We start from the raw sequence: 22370 nt of genomic DNA, 5'->3' as shown, positions 1-22370 counted from the left end.
GTAGCTCAAACAGTGGACTCTGGGTGGTGTTTACACATTTGCGTCACCACTGTAGCTTCAGAAATGTGTAAGCAGTAGTCACAAAACCGTACGTGTGTGTGTAGCTGACGTCAAAAATGAAAGCCATGTTCATAGATGGGCGTTGGCTTCTGTTGTTCCATTGTGATGTGATCGCTAGTGGACTCTAGCGCATGCTTTTTTTTTTTTTTTTTTTTTTTAATATTTAAATTTGCTTCAGTTGTTATGAGCACATTTAACACTGAGAATTGACGTTTCCCTTCCCGCAGAAAAGCACCTCCAGAATCTCATTTCACAAACATTTGAAGTAACAAAGTCATTTAACGGACTTTAAATATTAATTAAGTATAAATATTGTATGAGTTATTTGCTGAAAACCCAGAGTTGCAGCTCCTGGATGACAAATTCATATGCAGCTGTAGCCCAGTGAATATGTAAAAGTTATTACTGTTATATAATTATTGGGGGGGGGGGGGGGGGTTTGTTTGCTTTGTGAAGCTTGTTTTGTACACAGACCTGCAGATATTATTTTCAGGTTTTAATCCATTTCTTTTTTAGACGAGAAGCACAATTACTGATGTGTTTCTGAGCGTTCACAGAGACAGAGAGACTATGAGAGAGCGGTTGACAGGCTTCTGAAACCTGATAGCTCTTTTACTCTCAGGTGCCTCTCTTAAATATAACACATCACACAAACAGAGGCACCGAAGGAGAAAGAGTGGAGGTGATTGTGAATCAGCCCATTGTCTGTACAGTTGTGATTTCTTGTGTGGCTTGTTCACAACTTGTTGTTGAATTAAAGCAGTTCTGGTGCTGCTTTTAAAGGAGGGGGGTGGAAAAGGGGGGGGGGGGGTAGGGCTGGGCCATATTATACCGTTCACGGTAATACCGGTATAATGTTAGGCAACGATAGGAAAATGAAATATCGCGATAGAATGGGAGTAAAACGCGCATGCGCAGTGCCTTTGTTTTCATACGCACATGGCCGATTGTTGGTTTGTAAAAATGGTGCAACTTCCGTGATGTGGAACTGGTTTGGTGTTTGTCGTCAGATACACAACAAAGCACATTTTTTTGCAGAACATGCAAGCGGCCGTTGTTATTGTCGTATTTGTCGGACTAAGATGCTCTTAAATCTGGGAGTAATCTGGGTCCCAAACTCCGTATATTTGACTTCAGGTCAAACAACACTGCAGCATCACTGAGAGTTAAAAACTGTCTAAATTCTTTCATCTTTAATAAAACGATCAGCATTGCTGCTTTACCAGGTGTAACTATAAAGTTTAACTTCCAGGCATCCATGAAAACAAAAGTTATTACATTTAACGGAGTTAGAAGTTAGCAGGAAGCTAGCGGAAGTTAGCTCGCTAGTTTCGCTAGTTACCTAAGCATGATATTGCATGTTCTGACTGAGAGATTTCTGAAAAAATTCAAACGTACAGCTCTGCTATCACTTCCAACATAAATGAAGACAGGAAACTAAACAGCAGTGACGTTTGTAGGGTTACTGAAGTTGGGCTAGCTGGTATATAATGATGTGCTACGTGATCGCTAGCGACACAGCTATGTTAGCATAACATAAACAGTGAAGCTGGAGGACGAACACTAACACTTTTCCACTTACAAAAGTTAACGTGAAGGTTCTTCATGGTTAGAGACAAATGCAATCGCATGGCAGGATGCTGTAAACGGACCAAACTTCAGTCAGGAGAACAACTGAGATAATCCATCCACAATACGAGGTTAGTCATTAATATACTGCAACAACATGGGAATAGAGCAGCTGCCAGAGAATTCAACATTAATGAATCAATGGTACAGAAGTGGAGGAAGCAAGAAGAATGAGTTTAATAAAGTTTGATTTATCTGACTGCTTTGTTTCGCTTAATGTGCCTTATAATCCCGTGCACCTTATGGTCCGAAAAATGCGTACTGCACACTGCAGTTTAATGTTGCAAAGCACCTCTTTTTAACTTCAGTGGATATTATACATGGTTATGCTCAGGATATGTCAGCCCATTTCTACTGGAAATGCCTTTGGGTTAAACTTTCAGCAAGGAATTTGCATTTGCACTGTTACATTTTTATAAAGCTTTAATGTACATAAAAACCAGCTTCTTGTTTACGTGAAAATAAATGGAAGGTTGTCTTTTTGCGCTAGTAATGTTGTGGAGTTGTATTTTGTCTCGCATCAATTATATCGTCAGTTATATCGTTATCGCAAATTTTCAAATATATATCGTGATAAATATTTTTGGCCATATCGCCCTGCTATAGGGGGGGGGGGGGGTACTGCGATGAGCTAATTGAAGAATGATAAAAATTCATATCCGTGCCAATATTTGCTCCCACCTCTTTTCCAAGGCTCAAATTACGCACTGCTCCACTAACATTATACAGCTTGACAACCTCCTGACGCTCAGGAGGAAACACTGCAAATGTATGCTGTATATCTGAGTGACGGTGGAGTGGAAAATTCCTGATAGAGGAGCCTGTAGCTTTCGAGCATGTGTCCCCAGCCTTGTTTGAGTATTCATAGTGGTGTGGTATCTATTTGGTTTTTTTGTGCGTGTGTGCGTGTGTTCTTGCATGTGGCAAATCGCCCGTGCTCCCACATTAACCCTCGGTTTGCTGGAGTTTGTCCTGCAGCATAAGTCAATAATCCCGCCGTTAATAAGATGACAAACAAGCATACAGTCATTAAGTAACTGAATTTAGTGGAGCGAGGAAGAAAAGATGCATTTCCTGCCAGTGTAAGTTTGAATGACGTATGCTGCTGCTCACCACATCTTTTGGTTCCACGTGTGTACCGTTTGAGCTGATTATCGGATGAGATCACTGGCACAGGAAGAGGAAAGAAACGACAGGTTCGTACAGCAAAAGGAGCGATGCAAGCGGCGGCTAATAAGGTTAAATATTCAAACGGTGCGTCTTTAGATGTTGCTCTGGAGATGCGTGCACTGACTTTACAGGTTTGTGTAATCTGATGTTTTCTTAACCCACTTGCTGCATTGCCACTTGTTTTTCAAAGAGAGAAAAATCCCCAAAAACCGAGCTGTTGTGTAATATCGGACTGTTTCTTCAGTTCTCCAATTTGTTTGTTTTTTTTCTTTTCTTTTTTTAAGCAGAGGAAGAGGTAAAGTCTCTGCTTTTTATGTAGACCTGCCACCCACCTCATAACGCAATTACTGCCACTCTTACCAAAGCCAAGTTAGCAGTATAATCTCATATAATGGTTAAAAGGATGCAGCTGTAGATTTGCGGTTTCCCCGACTTCCTCATTTATTTTATTCACTATTTAAAATGGTCAAACTCAGTGCATATACTCTCTCTGGAGCTCACTGCTGAATTGTAGTTGCAGTGGCCAGCTTTCTGTTAGCATTAGAAAAGTCAATTTATTTTGCAGCTTGGCATGTTACGTGGGATTTCATCTGGTCAAATAAGATTAAAGAAAGATAATAAAAGCATTAAACACGGTTCACCCAACAAACTGGTGTTTTTTTTGTTTTGTTTTGTTTTTTAAATCTCAGACTCTATATTCTAAAGTCTTTTCCCTTATGGTGGTTGTCATGATGTTTGTCATGAACAGAGTCGTGCCTCTTTAGTTTAATTTCTTTGGCCATTGTTAGAGACCGTTTTATATTTGTACATTCGGCACAGGAGGGGATTTTATTAGTTGAGTACAAGTCCTGTTAAGTGTCTGATCTTTAACAAGGAAGCTCTTTAAAATATCCTGTGGTCTTTGTTTATTGTCTGAGAGGACATGACTGTTTGGTTAGCAGCTAACTAGCCCTCAGCTGTTATTCTAGGTGGGTTTGTCAAATAAATATATTTTACTAAATGGGGACTTGACTTTTAAAGATGAGGGTTTTTTGTTTGTTTTTTGTTTTAAGAAAGGGTGGTGATTTTAGTACTCATGAAGGATGATGATGATGTCAGTGATTGTTTTTGTACTGATATGATGTCTGGGTGACGCTTAACTGAAACAAATTCATGATCGGATGTAGATGGAGTCCACTGACTCCTGTGTATTTGCTGCACTGATTAACGCGCGGTTTGAAGAGTATTTTTGGAAATAGCCAAATAAAATGTCAGAAAAATTTGCGTGTATAGTACTGCAAAACTGACCTTAAATACAGTGCAATCACCACAGTAACTTTTCAAGGAGTTTCGGCACCCCTTTGTTGACATGCTCTGGCGTTGTGCGATATGTTGTGACCTGTTATCGGTACTCCTTGCCTACATTTTTCTCTCTGACTTAAATTAGTTGTGCACTGAATGCTGTTATGTTACTCAAGCATTGCGCCTATGGCAGCTGGTCTACTGTTTGCATGGTGGGGTTTATATATACATGGCAGGTGATTGGGTGATGTTTTTGACACACCTAGCAAAAGAAGTGGAAAAAAAAAAACCATACTTTAATGCACACTGTTTGGTAGAAGTGGGAATCGCCAGATACTACACAATACTGCGCTCACAGTACAATAATATTGCAATATAAAATTTTGCAGTATGCAGTAACACATATTGCAATTTATCAGCTTTTTTCATCTGCAAATTACATACTCAAAGTTAAACAAAGTTAAACTTGGTCAATCTGTTTTACCCAATAATTTTTGTTTTTGTTTTGCTACAAAATGAGATTGTTAAGCACACTGTCGCTAAAACCTGCCATAAATGTTACCATAAGACAGTCTGCCATCAGTCTAATGTCAGTCTTAAATTGGCAATTAATTGCAATCTGGTTCTGATAATACAGCAAATATCTGACAAATTGTTGAAATGTACTCATCTGTTGCTGTCTACTTAGACAGATATTCACATTTAACTGTTAAATATGTGCTCGGCAGCCTTCCTGTTCTGCACGAATACAACCAGAAAACGACCAGCTGGCAGCCAGTCGAGTCCCCTCAAGTTGTGCTTATTGACGCATTCAGGCTGATAGCAATCAGTCTTTATAAGTTAAATTGCAACTATTTGTCAGCCTTTGACGAGCTCTGCAAGAGTGACTGTAGTCAGTCTAAGTGACACTGCAACTGGTCTGATAGGAGGCAGGCTTTCTGCCTCCTGTCGGCTTGCGATTAAAAGTGGTTGAGAGTGTGCAACACCCTCAAACTCTGGGCAAATATTTACTCACCAAAAGTTTTTATTTATGCATTTATTTTTGGTAGGTGCAAGGAAATTCCTGTCCTACTTACTTCTGTGACTGAGCCATTAGCTAGCTCTCACTTAGGATGTATCTTTGTCAAGCTAAGCGTGTTCAATGTTAGGCTAACGTTATCTGAGGATGGTGGTGCATGAGATGAGCCTTCTTGTTTGTAGTATTCTTGAGTTTTTAAAAAATATTTTTTTAAAATAAAATATCAATATTTTGGTTAACCTTTTATTTATATAATATCCCAGTACTATGCTGTAACAATTTTTATCCCCCCGCAGTCTCCACTCTTATGGTGTAAGCACTAAACTCTCACACACTTAAATGATGTTGCCTGGGGGGTGAATGAGTGCAAGAGGCCCCATGGGCGCGTAAAGTTATGAGGAGGAATGTGATTCCAGCGACTTTACTCTTTGTTGTGTGAGTAGGATCTGTGCCCCCCCCCCCCCCCCCCCCCCCAAAAAAAAAATAAATAAGCAAAACTTAAAAGAAATTGTTCACGAATAAATAAACAAGATGTGTAAAATACCACATTCTGCATTCTTCTGGTTTCATGTAAAATTATTTCCTGTATCAGTCGTATTGGGTTACCCTTTTGTACTTATCTTCGCTTTTGTTTTTTTCCCCCTGCTTTTATTTGTAAAACCATGTTTAATCTCACAGCACTATGAGGGATATTTAATTACCTAAGGCCACGTCTGCAGCAATGCAGACTTAACGCAGAGCTCTCATGGTTTCAGTGGGTAAGTGCCCCAGAGGCTTTAAATGAAGAATCTTTTTTATTTATTTTTTATTCAGGCAACAAATGAGGTCACTAATCACAGAAAGGAATCCAGCAATTATTTATATACTACTTACACATATACTCTTATTATACTTTTTTCTGTAAAACTGGAGGGTTTGTCATCATCCATTTTCCTCACCGACCGTTTGAGATAAATACAATCATTTTCCAATCGTATGTTCATAATAGCTTGTGTGTCCCTTTTTAAAGTCGTGCAAAAGATTTTGCAGTGCATCCCGAAGGATATTCAGTCAATTTCACTAACCAGAAACTAAATGCTGTCATCTGTGCCTTTTCAATCATTCAGGAACCTGCAGGGATTTGATGCACTCCTAAAAAAACAAAAAACAAACATCTCTTACAATTTCTGATGGGAGCATAGGGACACATTGCCAGCTGGCTGGTTATTTCAAGGTCTAATTTTTCTTTTAATTCATCTTGAGCGGACAATCACGCATCATGAGAGTACTTCAGATGAGCTTCCATCATGTACCTGGGTGCTGGCCAAGCACTGAAGGGAACACTGTGTTTTCCCTGCACTTCGAGCTCCGCAGACTCTGTCCTTTTTTTTTTTTTTTTTTTTTTTTTTTTTCCCATCTCGCTCTCCCACCCTCAGCTCTCTCAAACAAAACAGGTGATGCTAATGCTGGTGTTGAGCTGTTGACAGGGACAACAGGGGTACAACCTGTCCCCACGCATCCCTGATGAGCTGGCTGATGAATGGCATATCATTGCTAATGCTCCTACAGTGGCGTTGTCTGGGAAATGAGACAAAGGCGTACGCTTTGCACGCGTCTGCTCCATGTCCTCCTTCATTTGGACACAAGTTTTTCTCGCAGTGTGGGCAGACTCCAAAGAAGAACCGAAGTCTTTTTATAGAAATCGTCCACCTTCCTGTGTCCTTTCTCGAGCTTTATTTTTCCTGGAAGATAAATCGAGTTTATGGACATCCTCTAAGAGGGCTGGCATGTTTTATTTTTTTTCCTGGCCATAATCATCAACCTTGTAGATGAAGGGATATCAAGGCAGTCTGGCACATGCTCTCTGTGCCGGGAAACCTTTTAGCTCTTAGGCAGAACGATCTGCTTCTGGGAGGGAAAGTAAATCGAGCGACGAAGGATCACAGTCAGCTGTGAATTAGAAATGCTGCTTTCACCATTAAGAAAGTGCTCGTCAGTGGACTTTTTCACGCCTCCTTATTCTATCTCCACATTAGTTATGAGTCAGCCATGTTTATTTCACATATTTTAGAAATGTAAGTATTTATCTCTGCAGCTTTTACATCAGTATGATGCACAAGTGCCATTTTATATCTGTTTCCTTTTTTTGGTTCTGCCCTGAGCCCTCGCAGCGCTCTGAGTCACATGGACTTCGTAAAATGAAAGCAGCAGCGCTGGTTCATGTCACTTTACCCATGTTCCTCTTTCTTTTCCACTGGTCAGAGACACCTGATTTTTCTGAACCTAAAAATAGACCCCTTTGGACCCTAACTCAGCGTCTCACGCTTACTTTTTTGCTCTCACTGTACAGGCTTTTTTCTTTTCGGGCGGTCTCTCTGTATTGCCCGTTCTTACGTGGCAGACAAAGTGCCACGTCTTCCTTCTTTCAGAGTTGTGTGCCTGTGTGAGAGAGAAAGGGAGAAGTTAGAGAATTTGTGGGGGTTTTTTATTTTTAATTTTTATTTTTTTATAGCCCTTGCTCTGATAAGAAAATCCCATAACCAGGCTTTCCACAAGGCTGGAAAGCTCACCTCACAACCCGCTGCAGTGTTAGCCACAGACACTTACCAAGAGCATCTTTGAAAATGGCCTTTTATGGTCAGTAGAAGAAGCTGCTTCACTCTTTGGTGAGTGGGTAGAGCACTTTTTGGAAGGCTGCGTTATTTGTGCTACATAAAGGGGTTTAAGGTATTTCACCAAAGGGCAGCCTGTAACCTTGGGCTTTTTTTATGAGCAGCTTTCTTATCATTGACCTTTTAAATGTGCTTTATGCACAGTAACCTTGAAATGAGCAGTGACGCACACTGAAGGTGATGATTCAGTGATTTGAGTTGTAACCCAGAAAGTACAAGGTTGGCATACAGACCAAAGCACCGACTGAGACTGGTGTCGATAATTGAGTTGAGATCAGATTTGTCCTCCCTTTTTTGTGAATTGCTTGGACTTTATGCACTTGGCCAAATAAGACTTTAGTTTGATATGAGGGGCTTGTGAGGGATTAAACTGTCATAACATTCAAAACCAGTCTGTTTTAGTAGGTACACCATTTCAACTTTGCACACTTTTAGTTTCTGTGTCCTCGATTCACAGAGAGGTTTTCGGATCCACTTTCCTCTAAGCTAGTGTGTGAAGCTGGCACAGAGAGTTTGTTTTTCTTTCCACTTTCTTGTAACTGACTGCTGTTTTTGAAAGAGGATCTGTCAGTGGTTTACTTGGTTAATTTTAAACTTCACAAAGAGAACTAGCATTAAACTGACAGGGTATAGGCCACCTTTCAACCCTTGATGTGCTGCAGGAAGTAACATGCGTGTCTATTTAATTTTTTTTATTAATTTTAAGCATAGTACAGTAGACGCAGAAGGAAACTAGTCTTGAACCAGCATGTAAGGATTTTCAAGTCTTATCGTGAATTTTCTTGGCTATTTGATGTTTTGTTTTTCTGTTTTTGTTTTTGTTTTTTTGGGCCACATTTAAATCCTGCATGCTGACACAGTTGCAGATATTTCGGGTTGCTGTATGAATCGATGAGGCTTCTATAGCAGATTGCCGTGGAAATGAGCTGCGGCAGGAGGGAAAAGAGACCGACAAAAGTGAAAGTGGAGACAGGGGAAACGGGAGAAACCAGTATCAGCCCCGGCAGCGTCTGGTCTCTACTTTCCCCCGTCACTCTGACTTCATCTTGGCAACCAATAAGGAAAGGCCCTTCTGTGTCTCCATGGTAACCCCCTGTTCAAGCAATGATGGAGAGGATAAAGGGGCAGGAAAGAAAATACATTTTGGCCTAAGGCAAAACATTTTTCTTCTCAAGTTTTGTTGAGTGTAATGCATTTTCTTTCTCTTCTGTGACATTGTCATTCAAAAAACAGAATGTTGCATTTTTTTTTCTTTTTAAATGTGAGAGACTAAAAATAGACCCCAGGCAAGGCACAATGATTTCTGTTTACACTTGCCTTTAAGCTTTATATGCTTCTATACTTTTGCAGTGACCACGACCTTTGTTGTCTATCACAACTGATAAATATTTTACTCGTAGCCCTGCTGCTTCTGCAGTTTGCAGATGTTTCAGCGTCTTTTTAAACGCTTCATATCAAGCGCTCACTTTCCTCTCTGCAGGTTGCGATACACACGCATGTGCCCACATTCTTTTATAGAGTTATAGTGTAGGTGTTAGCGCAGTAATGAATCTCAGCCACAGCGCTGTCGTATGCCACATAACCAAAGCTGCTTCTCACTGTTGTGAGAGACAGAGAGTGGCAGTGATAATGGAAATTCATTTGTTGTTATCCGTCCAAGCCTTTGTGGCACTGGTAAGCATGCACTCTGCAATAGTCTCCACATTAGCAAGAAGGCCTTAATTTGAATCAGCGTCTTGTTGCTGCCAAACACTCGAAGAGTGACTGATGAGAATGTTTTGGAGAGATTGTCTAAATGCACCAAAGCATTTCCTTTCCTTTTGGTCTGCTGGGCTACATGAATTAGTTAATGGAATGGGCAAAATGCGAGCGTAGCGACGCTTTCCTTTTCTGTATCTGCTGAGTTATATAACACGCTCTCTCTACGCAGCTCATTTAGGCTCGCTGAGCACTTTCAGAGAATGACAGCAAGGGAAGATCCTCGTTTAACCTTGGCACGTAACTGATTAATCCAAGTGCAATTTTCATATAAGGTCATCTAATTTTGGATTTCTGAGTGAAGCGTGGGGTTGGTTAGAGATGGTGTTGGTATGCAACGGGCCCATTTTGGACCACTGTGGCGTTGACGAGCACCACTGAGGCATAAGAAAACAATGGCTCCAATTATTAAAGGGGCTTAAAGTTCTCAGCGATCACTAAGCACCCGATTTATTTATTTTTGAATTTTAATTACATGATGCGGGTGTCAAATGTAAAACCTATATTCCAGTGGTTCCTGCACTCTGTTAAATTAGATGATCTGCTTTAGATTAAAATCATGTTCACCTCGAGATCTTGCAAAAATGGCAGATATCTTTGCAACAGGTGTGGCTTTCTTCTAATATCTAATTCTTCTGTATGTTGCACAAGGAGAGCTTTTCACATCAAATGAGCAGTTATGACACTCTTTAAATGTATATTGTTTTTTTTTGTTTGTTTGTTTTTAGATATCTTCCAAGTGGGTATACACACTAAAACTAAAACTCACAGTTAATAGAAGATTATTCATTTGTTTGTTCGTGTTAACAAATCCCTTTCTCTGTGGTAATCAAACTGCAGTTTCACGACACCATGTTCAGCTGTGCCTGAGCTCGATTTCTTTTTGCTCTCGTTCATTCCCTCCCTGTGCAGGCTCATTTTTAGAAGCAGATCATACTTGCAGGGCTACTGTAGGAGGTAGAGGACGAGAAGGAGGAGGAGGAACACAATGCAGGAGATGCTCACAGGGTGTCAAGTATTTTTAGCTTTCCCCTTGTGCTGTGATGATGAGTAAAGAACAAGGGCAGGTTGTGCTTCCCACCTTCATAGTTTGTGGAAGATTGTGGACCTGAGGGACGGGAAAGGGTGATGGATATGTTTCAGAATGCATACGGCGCTCATTGTATTTACTGTATAAGAACAAGATGACTCACCATTATTTGGCCCCTTTATTTTTACAAGATTATACTGTTTTTTTTTTTTCAGCTTATAACACGGCTTCCAAAGGTGATTACTCACACTTTGTTTTGTTTTTCCATATGAAACTGATTCTCTCATCTTAAGTCAGCATCAGACTTCTTTTAAACTGAGGCTAACTAAAGAACCATCATAATGCTCTTGCTTTGCTTTTGTTTGAGCTGTGCATTGTGTGGTGTCACATATTTAAAAAAAAAAAAAAAAAAAAAGGCTTTTTCATTAAAGAGAGAGGCTCAATGTTTGCTCACTCCTCCAGTGCTGTATTGAAATCAAGCAAGGTAAAACACGGCGTGTGTGTGTGTGTGTTTTATTAAATTTCTTTATTGGTGCCTAAAGGGGGTGGGTTTTGTTGGGTGTAAATTGGGTGTATTGTCACAAAAATACTGTTTATCTGATAAATACTCTTCATTCTTTGCCCTCATTAGACCCTTCACCTTATAATCTCAGTATGTTTGAGACTGAAGTTAGAGTTCGAAATAAGCCCAAAGGCTTCTTTAGGCTCGTAGATGGATGGTAAACTCCCTCATTTGTGTGCGTTTACGGCCCAGCACGAATACATTTGTCTTAAGCCTCTTGACATTTTAACTGGATTGGTCGGTAAGCCCATCAACTCAATCAAGGATTCTTATCACAAGCTGAGGCAGTTGCCATAACCGAGGTTGCCTCTGTGATACGAGAGCAACAGTGTGAAACCGATCTGCTGTATTTCAGGCAAGCCGGGAGGCTAATATGTTCCACTTGTATTTTAACGGTCACGTGAGCCACCGATCCCTGGAATTTACCGCCTTCTCTGGTGCGCAGCCTCAGCACTGTGCTCTATAAAACACTGCTAAATTTAAAGGAGCGCCACCATTGCAGCCTTTGGGAAAAGCCTCCAGTGAGTCACCACTGCCCTCTCGGTATTGCTCCGTGTTTGACAGCAAGGCCCAGCTGCTGCTCTCTGTCCTGGGGATCTGTCTGTTTACTGTGCATATATCATGTCTTTGGACAGATTAAGTCATGCCACTTTCCATTATGAGAGTGAAGGACAGTGTGGAGTGGCAAGGAAAGCCAAGAGTGAAAGGCACATTTCATGTTTATGTCAAAGCAATCGACCCGAAGGATATGCTGGTCTGTGTTCTGTGGAGTAAGCAGGTTTCGTCTGTTTATGTCACTTATCAGTGGTTAGACGTAACCAGATGTGCAGCGCTCTCAACACTTGTTTGTTGAGAAAGGCTTTTGTAGCCAGACAGATGTAGCCATGATTAAAGGCGTCACCCTTATGGCTCCTCTTGTATTATTCATCATGTTACCTGGAACGTTTCTGTATTGACGCTGATTTTTAGTGTCTAATTCACCTTTTGAAAAAGGAAAAAATGAATCACTTGGTACAATAACACTCCTGCCTGGAGGATTGCATTTTTAAAAAAAAATTTTTTATACCTTCGATGGCTCATCACACTTTGATGTAGCATTGTGCACGTCAGGGTGTATGCCGGCCGCACAGGATCACGAAACGGTAGCAGGAAGAGGTACAAAAGGCAATCCCACTCAAAGTGTCTTGTAGCTATCGCTGTCTTCAGCTTTGTCGAAACAGGAGCAGGAACATTGGGGGCTGCTTTGTGATGAGCGCTGTGCATGGGCTTGTGCTGCTGTTGCGTCACTGCCTAGAGGGGGGCAGAGACAGTATTTTTAGAAGGGAATGAGCATATTCTCTGCACAAACAACGTCAAGCACTCTGCTTGCGTATGCTTGGATTATTGTGACCAGGCTATTTTTAAGCTCTGTGTGTGAGAGTGCTTTTTTTTCTGGGTCAAGCATGGTGCCAGTACTCTCTCGAGTCTGCTGGTGAATCGTACATTACCGGTCCTGTGCTGTGCACTGCATCTGCATCAGTCAAAAATGAAAGTTGGAGAATCACAGGTTTAAACCAGCAGGAGGAAAGACTTTCCTTTTTATTTTTTTATTTTTTTATTTAAAAAAAAAAAAAAAGCTTTCTATCTGCAGTGAAACGTAATGCCTGTATTTGTGGAACAGTCACCCGGTCTTAAATTAGCTAATTCAGGAGGCCTTATAATGTGTAGTCAATACAACCGCAGACACAATACATAAATATACAATACAAGATGTATGCTGTCAAATGTGTATAAAGTTTGGGTGTGTCCATGTGAGATTGTTGCTTCACTGAGTTTACACAACTGCAGCCGGACAAGAGGAGACAGGTGCTGGAAAGTGGTGCATAAGCTTTCCACTGAAACCAAACGTTTTACTGAAGAAGAAGGAAAAACATATTTTAAGCTGGAACCGCAGATTATAGAGGGTGGAAATAACTTCCTAGTTTCTGCCCAACAAGGCATAAATATGACTCACATTTGCTGGTATATAAAATCAGACTTAAGCCAAATACGAGTACTTACTTTCATTATGTGCACAAAACAGAATTTAGCTTGTATGTTACTTTTTTTTTTTTTTTTTTTTTTTTTAAAGACTGAATTTAATTGAGTAATCAAGATGGTGGGGAATGGTTGCTTTGTGCAATGCTCACCAGTAGCAATACTGCTGTAATCCTGCAGAATAGTGACATAACTAACCTGCATCAGTATTGCTGCTAATCCCTGCAGAGCATCATCACAACAGCTTCTGAACACATGCTGTCGGACAGAGCTCTGCTTTGGGTGGACAGGGTCCCTCTGTTGAGCTGCCTACTGATTTTTCTTGCTTTCTGTTTGTTTGCTGTGTCCTTGTTGTGGTATTTGCATACCTGCTGTCACTTCCGTGTGTGTGTAGGCTGGCCGTTGGGGGCTGAACTTTGATTCATAAAGCAATAGTAGACAGCAGACAGTAAAAGAAGTAGTCTTATCATTGTCAGACTGAATGACCTCCAAATCAGTACAGTTAATACATCCATAATCTGTGGTCAAGAGAAAATACTCAGACTCATTTCTTGCATCAATAAATGCATCTGCATTAACAGTGTTGCCAGATTTTTAAATCATGCTTGGAGTAAATGTTACTTTGAGGCTGTTAGTGCAAAGTGCTTATCCTTATTGATTAACTTCTAAAGACTCCTTGGGCTCCAGAGCTGCAGGCTTTCCTCTGGGCCTCTCCATGTAGCCTAGTTTTATTCTAGCATCCCCCCAAGAGTGCAGTTATTTTCAGCAAAATGTGGTGTTCTGCTCTGATTTTGTCAATGCTTTGTTCTTCACTGTAAAGAAATCACAAAAAAATGTATAGAAGCAGAACACTTCCTAATATTTTAGTAAACAGCTGCTGTTCCAGATGTGAAGTCGGTCAGGCTGCGTCTTCTTTCCAGCCTCAGTAAAGTCAATAGATAAAAGCTTTTCTTTAGCGGCATTCAAACATTCAATCATTGGAGGGAATGGGTCTGTTGGTTCGACCAAACCTGGCCTTTGTTTGTTGGATAAGTGACGCAGGGGGGATATTGATGTGATTAGAGTGATTAAACAGAATGGACGCATTCCTGAGCAAGGTCCAATAGCTTCCATAGTTCAGAAATTGGTAAATATTAAGGTTATGCAAGACTGTGTGGTCACATTTGGCTAAATAGCTAAATCAGCAGCGTCAGGATGGTGTTGTGCACTATAGTCTCCTCGGCAGCATAACTAAGATCCTGCCTAATGTGCTTTCACCTGACCTATCTGAAAACAGGCTGAACTTTATCTTAAATTTCAGTTAAACTCAGTTTTATTTATATCATTACACTCGCTTAAGGTGCTTTATATGGCACGGTAAAGACCCCAACTATCCAGTGACCCCCAATGAGCAAACACTTGGGGACAGTGGGAAGGAAGAACTAACTTTTAACAGGAAGAATTCTCTGGCAGAATCAAACTGGTTGGGGGCAAGGGGTGAAAGACAGGATAAAAGATGCACTGTGGAAGAGAGCCAGAGATTAATAGTAACTAATGATTAAATGCAGACTGGTCTATGAAGGGAGAAGAAGATACACTCGTGAGAAACCCTGAGCAGCCTATGCCTATTGCAGAGTAACTAAGAGAGGATTCAGGGTCAACTGACTCAAATAAGTGCTTTATCAAAGTACACCTTTAAATCTTTGCTGTTAAAATATCCAAGTTTGAGAATTTGAAAACATAACCTGGAAAGGAGATAATGCCTGTGACAGTTATTTAGCTAAACTTCCACTACAGTGCAGTATGGTGCTGCATAGGCGTGATCTTGTTTTGTACTTTTTTAGCTTCGGAGAGCTGTTTTCTTGCCTTAACGGTCAAAGCAGACTTCTGCAACTCACGCCACCCACACGTTGTGTATGTATAGCCCACACCTACCCCTATTCTACCCAGTGGTTTGAAAACAATGCTTTGTGTATTTCTTATTTGTGAAACCTCGATTATGAACAGGGGGGCTCTTACACTGTTATATAATGCCTCCCACTCTACTGTAATCCCTCTTATGCTAACTTAGCACCCCATGTGACGGTGCTGGACCGCTGGAAGAAAAAGGGTGGCTGTCGGGACTGTCGGCAAGGCATGGGTGCTCTTCGTAGACTCTGGCCACACACCTACACACAAAAACACACACGCAGTAGCCTGTGTATAAGAAGGAGTATTTATCCTAGGAAGTGCTTTACTTGGATTTGCGATGCTGGATGGAGGCACAACACCGGTGCTTGTCTTCATTGCCAAGGCTTGGAGTAGATGTCTACTACACGGAGCATATGTTCTGAATGACACTTTGGCTCTTTTCTTCATCTGCCTGTGAGCCACCAGAGGGGATCTTTGTCCTCCGATGTGTGTAGCAGAGTTAGACAGATTCAGAATTTAGTCTGTGTGCTGACAGGTTTTGCCCGTTATTGATATTTTTTACTGCTGCTTTCTGATTTTTGAATCTGGAATAATCATTAGGAATTTTAAGATGTTAACTTTATCCATATGTTTTGACTAACACACTCTACAAATGGGATGTTTTGCATTAATATGCAGCACCCATAACCCAGTTTTTTTTTTTTTTTTTTTTTTTACGTTTTCTTTCACCTCCACAGGAGCCATCAATGTGGACTTCAGCTGGTGATTTGACAAGTCTCGTATAGGAGCATCCCGAGTCTCTTCTTCCCTCTCTCCCCCTCCCTTTCCCTCTATCCCTCCCTCCCCCGTTCCCTTGTCAATCTCCTCCCTGATCCCCCTATCCCCCTTCTCCAAGCTTCACCATGCTCATCAAGGAGTACCGCATCCCCATGCCCATGAGTGTGGAGGAGTACCGCATCGCCCAGCTTTATATGATACAGGTGAGGCAACACAACCATGGTTTCCAGCAAATCCTCACCCACACACACGCACCTAACTAAAAATGAACAACCGCAGAAACGAGGGGACGAAAACGAGCAGTCAAAGAGGAGATAAAGTAACACGGGGAGTTCTTGAAGTGTGCAATCACAGCATACTCAATGATGAAAACGATTGGTCGTATGATGCGTGACGTTGGTGGAGCAACTAAACAAAGAGAGCCTGTGTGCTGATAGATTATCCAGTTTAAACTCTCTGAAGCTGGCTGTTTAAAGCTGTCATAGACCGCATGTTTCTGCACTCGATGAAACGCCATGTACACACACTGCTGCGACGGAGATGGACATACTGTTTTCATTTGTCAAAGCAGGCCCTTAGCTGGAGATGGAGGGTCTGTGTTAGAGCATTAGGGTTTACAGCGCCTGCAGAAAGGGCCCATTTAAATAGCTTTAGTTCTGCTGTGCAGCATTATATCCTCTTCATATGGCATGTGTACATGAAGGTAGATTTACTTAATCCAGCAGTACACAGAGGAGGTATTGATGCCAAGACTCAGGCTGTGGTAAAAATACAGTGTTATTTATAGTTCAGAGATGTGCATATTAGGCATTAGGTGCATTTGTTTGGATTTGAGCTGCACGGTTACGTAATGTGTGTTTTACGATCATTGCAGAGCAAGCTGAAGTTACAGACCTGTTTGATCAAGTTGAGGTTTTTTGAGTTTCGATGCATTTTGCCTCTTTGCTGATCTTGCATTGCGATGGTAATGTGAGTCTGGTTGCTTTTTGTTATCAGAAAATAAGATTCACAAAGAGTGCAGAGTAAATTCAAAGCAAAGTATCAAGAGAAATCGGCATCTTAAGAGTCAAACGTGGGAGCTTTATTTGTGACCTTCATCTCTCAGGGTTCAGCTTTGTTGGATAGGTTCAGCATTTATGACTTGGGTAAGGAAAGCCCAGGATGCTTTCATGATGTAGACCAGCTGTTAATCTTACAGCCAAATAAGGATGTTGACGGGGTTGTTTAAAATTAATATCCACCCACAGGTATAACAAGGCTACATAGAGATTAATTCAACTGTATTGACTCTGAAAGCCTCTCCTTGTTTTTGCCGTGTACTTTAAAAACAGCCTGTGTCACTAGCTGCATTACATCATTGCAAATAGAGAGAGCGAGTATTTGAGAGAGGATAAGAGAGAGAATTTGGTTGTTGCAACGGTCTCACCAGTTACCAGTTTTCTCTGCATAAGCTGAAATGAGTGTAGAAAGAGTGTGTACGTCTTCTAAAGAATTTCAGATTTATTTGTTAATTTTTTTCAGATGATAAAGATGTTTGCTTGCTTTTCTAAACGTCCTCCCGATGCTGTATCCAGCAGACAGGTTGTCTGCTTGAGTTGTAGATGTGTGGGAACATGACTCAGAGGACATGCCCCAAAGCAAGCAGACGTTTCAAGACGGCACATGTCGGGCTCTGCGGCACACTTCTTCCTCACCTCATAATTCACCTTCATTGTATTTGTGAAGAGTTAATTAATCTTTAAGAAAAAAAATATATATATATATAAATATATATATATTTTTTTAGTCTTTAACTGCTTGCCTTTCATATTTTCAGGACAAAGGCAGAACACGTGAGAAAGTCTACTAAAGAAATTCTTTGCGCGTGAACTCTTAAGTATGTAAACAAAATCCCAGGACGAAGAGTTCCAACATTGTATTGACCCATAGTTACCTTTCCCCCTGACCTAACCGCCTCTAAACAGACTCGGTGCGCTGAGGCTTCTGTCACTATGGCAACCATGACATCAGCAGCATGCCAGTGGTCAGGTTTTGTTCACGAGAAGGAGTGAATGAGGAAATGGAGGATAAAAAGAGAGGCAGTGAAGAAGGGATGGGAAGAAATTTGAGAGAGGGGGTGGAAGGAAAGGGAGCATGGCTACCCTCACTTCATTGCTTTATGTTACCAGGGCAACCGCAGCATGTAGCCCTGTCCGCCCGCCTGCAATCCATCCTCTGTGAAAGCCTCATAAACGAAGCCGGGGCCTTAGGACAGCCTAGTCATATCTCCACCTCACCAGGCTGCGCCCCACCCTATCTCTCCTTTCACGTTCTTTCCTTTGCCCCTTATGACACTTTCTTATATGATCGGTAATTGTCACATTCTTCTCACAATCGGGAGATTTACAGTAATAAGAAAATACAGAAAGTGTGAGATTTTAAATATGAGCAGTTCTCATTGAGCCTCATTCATCCACACAGGCCCTACGTGTTTTGAATAAGCAACTGTGGAGTTATCGTTCAAAAAGGAGCATCTCTAGCAGGAAACGCACCTCGCGAGAGGAAAATGCCAGGATGTGACTCCTATCCTGTCATAGTAGTTGGGTCTAAACATGTATAGCAGGCCATCATGGTGTGAGTACTTCGCAAAAGTTTGATGGCTGTTTAAAGAAAGCAAAACTGTTTACATGAGAGACTCCCTGTAGAGGGCATCAAGGTACCTCCTTCTACACTTATTTTACTCCAAAGGTACACTTTACCTCTGTATGTGAATAAATAAAGTGTCCTGTATTTTGTAATATATAACGTTACATTGAGAGTTTCTTTATTTTTAAACTTGTTATCTGTTCCCGCTCTTCCTGTTATGAGAGTGGCTACGCCCTGGCCAGTGTTTTATGATCTTTTTCTGGTGAACTGGAGAAAATTACCCAGCGCTACAAAGGGAAGAAGGAGGGACTCTGCCTTTGACAGGCAAACACGGGGATGTAGTGTTTGTAGGTTGGACTTTTCCTTTTAAAAAAATGCTTAAAATTCATCATCAGTGGATATGTATTTTTGTTCTGTATTTTCATAGTGAGCTTTTTATAATGCACTGTAATCTGGAGATTATCTGTTCACTTGCTGTGACTGAGTTTCTGCATCGCCTACTGGTTGAGTGTACGGCCGGTCTGACGTTGCTGTGGTGGTGTCTGTGCTGTGTCTTTGGAGCTGTGTCTGGGTTGTTGAGAGCTGGGCGGGTTGCTAATGAATGACCTGTCAAAGGTAATGAGGTCCAGTGTGCTGGATGCCTCATGGCTTCCTCTTCCCTGCTCCACTGATTCACTGGTTTGCTTCCATCACCTCGCTCTGCACAGCTGACTGGAGGAATCGGTCTCCCTATTATGCCATCGCTGCACTAAACACGCAGTTAAACAAAGGTTAAGCTGCATATACTAACACTGAACAACTGCTGATAAGAGGAAAAAAAACATGATACATCAAAAATCTGACTTTTTATGGTCCTCATGTCTGTCGTCAGCATTTGGACTATGTTCTGCTGTTTAATGTTTTCTCATTCACAAGTTTCACAATTACAAATTGTCCTCTAGCAATTCCCGACATTTGCGCCATTGACTTCACACAGCCGCAGCTGCAGGCTCCACCCGGCTTCTCCTCTTATGTGCATCTGCAATGTAAATACAGAAAAGGTGTGGCTCCACACGCTGATTCTTTTTTTCGGATCTTCCTGATATGCCGTTCAGAGCTGGAGGTGCTTCCAGGAAGCTATTAATTTTGTGTGTGTCGTTGCCATACCCAGACTGATGCCTCACTGTCTCTGCAAAAATCCCATTCATTTAGTTGTTTGTTCTCAAACATCAGTTCCAGATTTAGTGTGAAATTATTATTACTAAAAATTATTAGAATAAAAATGATCCTATGTTGTTTCATCTAACATCGCCACACTTTGTGCTTTTCTACTAATATGCAAATATGCATTTCTTCTTTCATTATTCCTCTTACAGAAGAAGAGCAGAGAAGAGAGCTGTGGTGAAGGCAGTGGGGTGGAGATCCTAGAAAACAAGCCGTATACAGATGGACCGGGCGGGATCGGCCAGTACACCCACAAGGTCTACCATATTGGCATGCACATTCCCAGCTGGTTCCGCTCTATCTTGCCCAAAGCGGCACTGAGGGTTGAAGAGGAGTCCTGGAACGCCTACCCTTACACCCGCACCAGGTGAGATTGGGTGATGTAAGGAGGCCACCTCGACACTTTTAATGCAGCATTGTGTCGAAACAGGAGGATTTTCTCCTTTTGGATACAATAAAGTAACATTAGCTTTAACCTTGACACCTCTTTAAAGCAGGGTAGTAGAAATACACAGACTGTTTTAATAGTATAAATGCTTTGTGCATGTGACATAGCTGCTGCCGGTAGATCTACATTCATTTACAGACAAAAATCTAGCCCAGGTTCTGCAGAGGATAATATTTTCTGCCATAATTGTATTCAGTGATTAATTTGATGATTCAAAGTCCATGAACAAGTTGTCAGAATATTACGAGGCAGCCCATCAGATCGGCGCATGGCCAGCAGTGCTCCCAGACAGCCAGACGTTGACAGCCCCTCACTTTCAGAGCGTCAGTCCATTTGTCTGTGTGAGGTCTGACAAACAAAGATGTGAAGGTGCTGAAAAGAGATGTGCCCTTGACTGCACACTCGGGATATTGATAGACTCCAAGTGCTGTTGACACATCTATTCAACTAGTGACAGTTTTGCTGCAGATGCAGCAGATGGGTATGGCTTAAGTGTCTTTTATAATCAAAAGTAAGATGGGGTTGTCACTCGTAGTAAAATAGTTCTGCTCTTGAGTTATTAATATAAAATGAGTCCAAATGAAGGGAGACACAAAACTCACTGGTGCTTTGTTGGGACAGTTGTTTCATTTCTTTTTTTTAAATTTCTTCTCCCTTAGATACACTTGTCCCTTTGTGGAGAAGTTCTCTATTGACATTGAGACATACTACAAGCCCGACACTGGCAACCAGGCAGATGTCTTCAACATGTCAGCAGCAGAGAAAAGACAGAGGACTATTGGTGAGACCATTTGACGTCTGCCCCGAACGTCTGTGTCAACATAAAACTCGGATAATAAAATAATGTGGCTAATTTCACTTTCAAATTGCACACATACAAAGCAAGCTCAGGCTGCGTGTTGGCATATGGCCGCATTAGAGAATCAATACAGCAAGTAATGATCTCCTCATTCAGAAGCTGAAGGCGTTTTGCTGTCTGTCCTCTTGCTACTAAGATATGCAGTGGATGAGGCCCACTTGTGGTAGCTTAATGGTACAGCATCTGTTATTTTTCTATGGTTATGAGTGTGCTTTCCCAGTGAAAACAACGCCCTGAAAGGAATGGCTCTTAGGGTACGCAGTGACTCAGTTCCACTATTGTAATTATTTAAATCACTTGTGTCTGTGTATCTTATAGTGTTAGCTGGAATTCCAGTTATAAAAAGAATTTGAAGCTGTTAAACACAAGCTCATACAAGTCGGAACTACTGCTCCACCCACTTGTGCACACACCGTAATGTAATAGTAAAGCCTCAACAACTTCCAAACACCTGAGTCCATAAAAGCTTACCCTCTGAAAACGAATCGCCTTTTGCAGACCCAATTGACATAGTGACAGATCCCATCCCCGCTCATGAGTACAAATCAGAGGAAGACCCGAGGCTTTACAAGTCAGCCAAGACCCAGAGGGGTCCTCTGTGGGACGACTGGATAGAAGAGTACAACAATAACCCAGGCAAGACCCCCATCATGTGTGCCTACAAGCTCTGTAAGGTGGAGTTCCGCTACTGGGGCATGCAGTCAAAGATTGAACGCTTTATTCATGATGTTGGTGAGTTGAAGGTCCCAGATGTTCCTGCATTTTTTTAAAAAAAAGTCATTTTACTGATACCCTATTTAGTTACAGTGTTAGCGAGGGTTTATTGTTCTGCAACTGTTTTTCACTAGGTTTAAGAAAGGTGATGGTGCGTGCCCACCGGCAGGCCTGGTGCTGGCAGGATGAGTGGTATGGTCTGACCATAGAAGACATCAGGCAGCTGGAGCTGGAAACCCAGCTGGCCCTGGCCAGGAAAATGGCTCAGTTTAGCCAGGCGGAGGAGGCCACCGAGGCCAACGGAGGCACACCGTCTCCAGACAAAGACCAGGAGGTTAAAGAGGCAATCAGCTGTATCGAAGCTGAAGCAGTCGTTCCCAGCTCAGGAGGAGAAACTCTGCAGCCACGAGGTATACTTACCAAGCAGTGGTCCACCTCCTCCCGATCCTCCCGATCATCCAAGAGAGGAGGTGAGGAACATGCCATCTTCATGCATTTACCCTTATCACTGCTGTGTATGACTTTGTGAAGCTGGCACATTGATGTGATGTGTAAACGTCTTGATCCACCCCTCATTTCATTATTTTTGCTTCCAAAGAAGCAATTTTTTTTCCAGGCCTCCTGGAGAGGTTTTCTTTAGTCATTGGCTGCTCTTTCTCTCATTTTCAGTCCAGTTCTT

At 41.6% G+C, this 22370-nt stretch overlaps 1 protein-coding gene across 9 annotated transcripts in view; it reads left to right on the top strand.

The window, feature by feature from the left end:
- LOC147317452 (membrane-associated phosphatidylinositol transfer protein 2-like) overlaps positions 1–22370 on the top strand; it is a 46819-nt gene that overhangs the window by 3392 nt on the left and 21057 nt on the right. For 8 of the 9 annotated variants that reach the window (XM_086314389.1, XM_086314392.1, XM_086314391.1 and 5 more), the window contains exons 2-6: positions 15803–16045; positions 19823–20037; positions 20778–20899; positions 21476–21709; positions 21826–22161. In XM_086314389.1, the coding sequence (XP_086170515.1) occupies positions 15968–16045; positions 19823–20037; positions 20778–20899; positions 21476–21709; positions 21826–22161 (985 nt within the window). In that variant the 5' untranslated portion in view covers positions 15803–15967. Of the gene's footprint in view, positions 1–15389; positions 15519–15802; positions 16046–19822; positions 20038–20777; positions 20900–21475; positions 21710–21825; positions 22162–22370 lie in introns of those variants that run through there. The other variant, XM_086314390.1, reaches the window with a different exon arrangement.

The sequence above is a fragment of the Aulonocara sp. 'chitande type north' Nkhata Bay genome, linkage group LG12 (genome assembly GCF_057382095.1).
Source record: "Aulonocara sp. 'chitande type north' Nkhata Bay isolate Kocher_YH1m ecotype deep benthic linkage group LG12, A_spYH_male_GT1.1, whole genome shotgun sequence".
NCBI classification, from domain to species: domain Eukaryota; kingdom Metazoa; phylum Chordata; class Actinopteri; order Cichliformes; family Cichlidae; genus Aulonocara; species Aulonocara sp. 'chitande type north' Nkhata Bay.
Note: the sequence above shows the minus strand (reverse complement) of the source record. Positions and strands in the feature narration are given on the sequence as shown.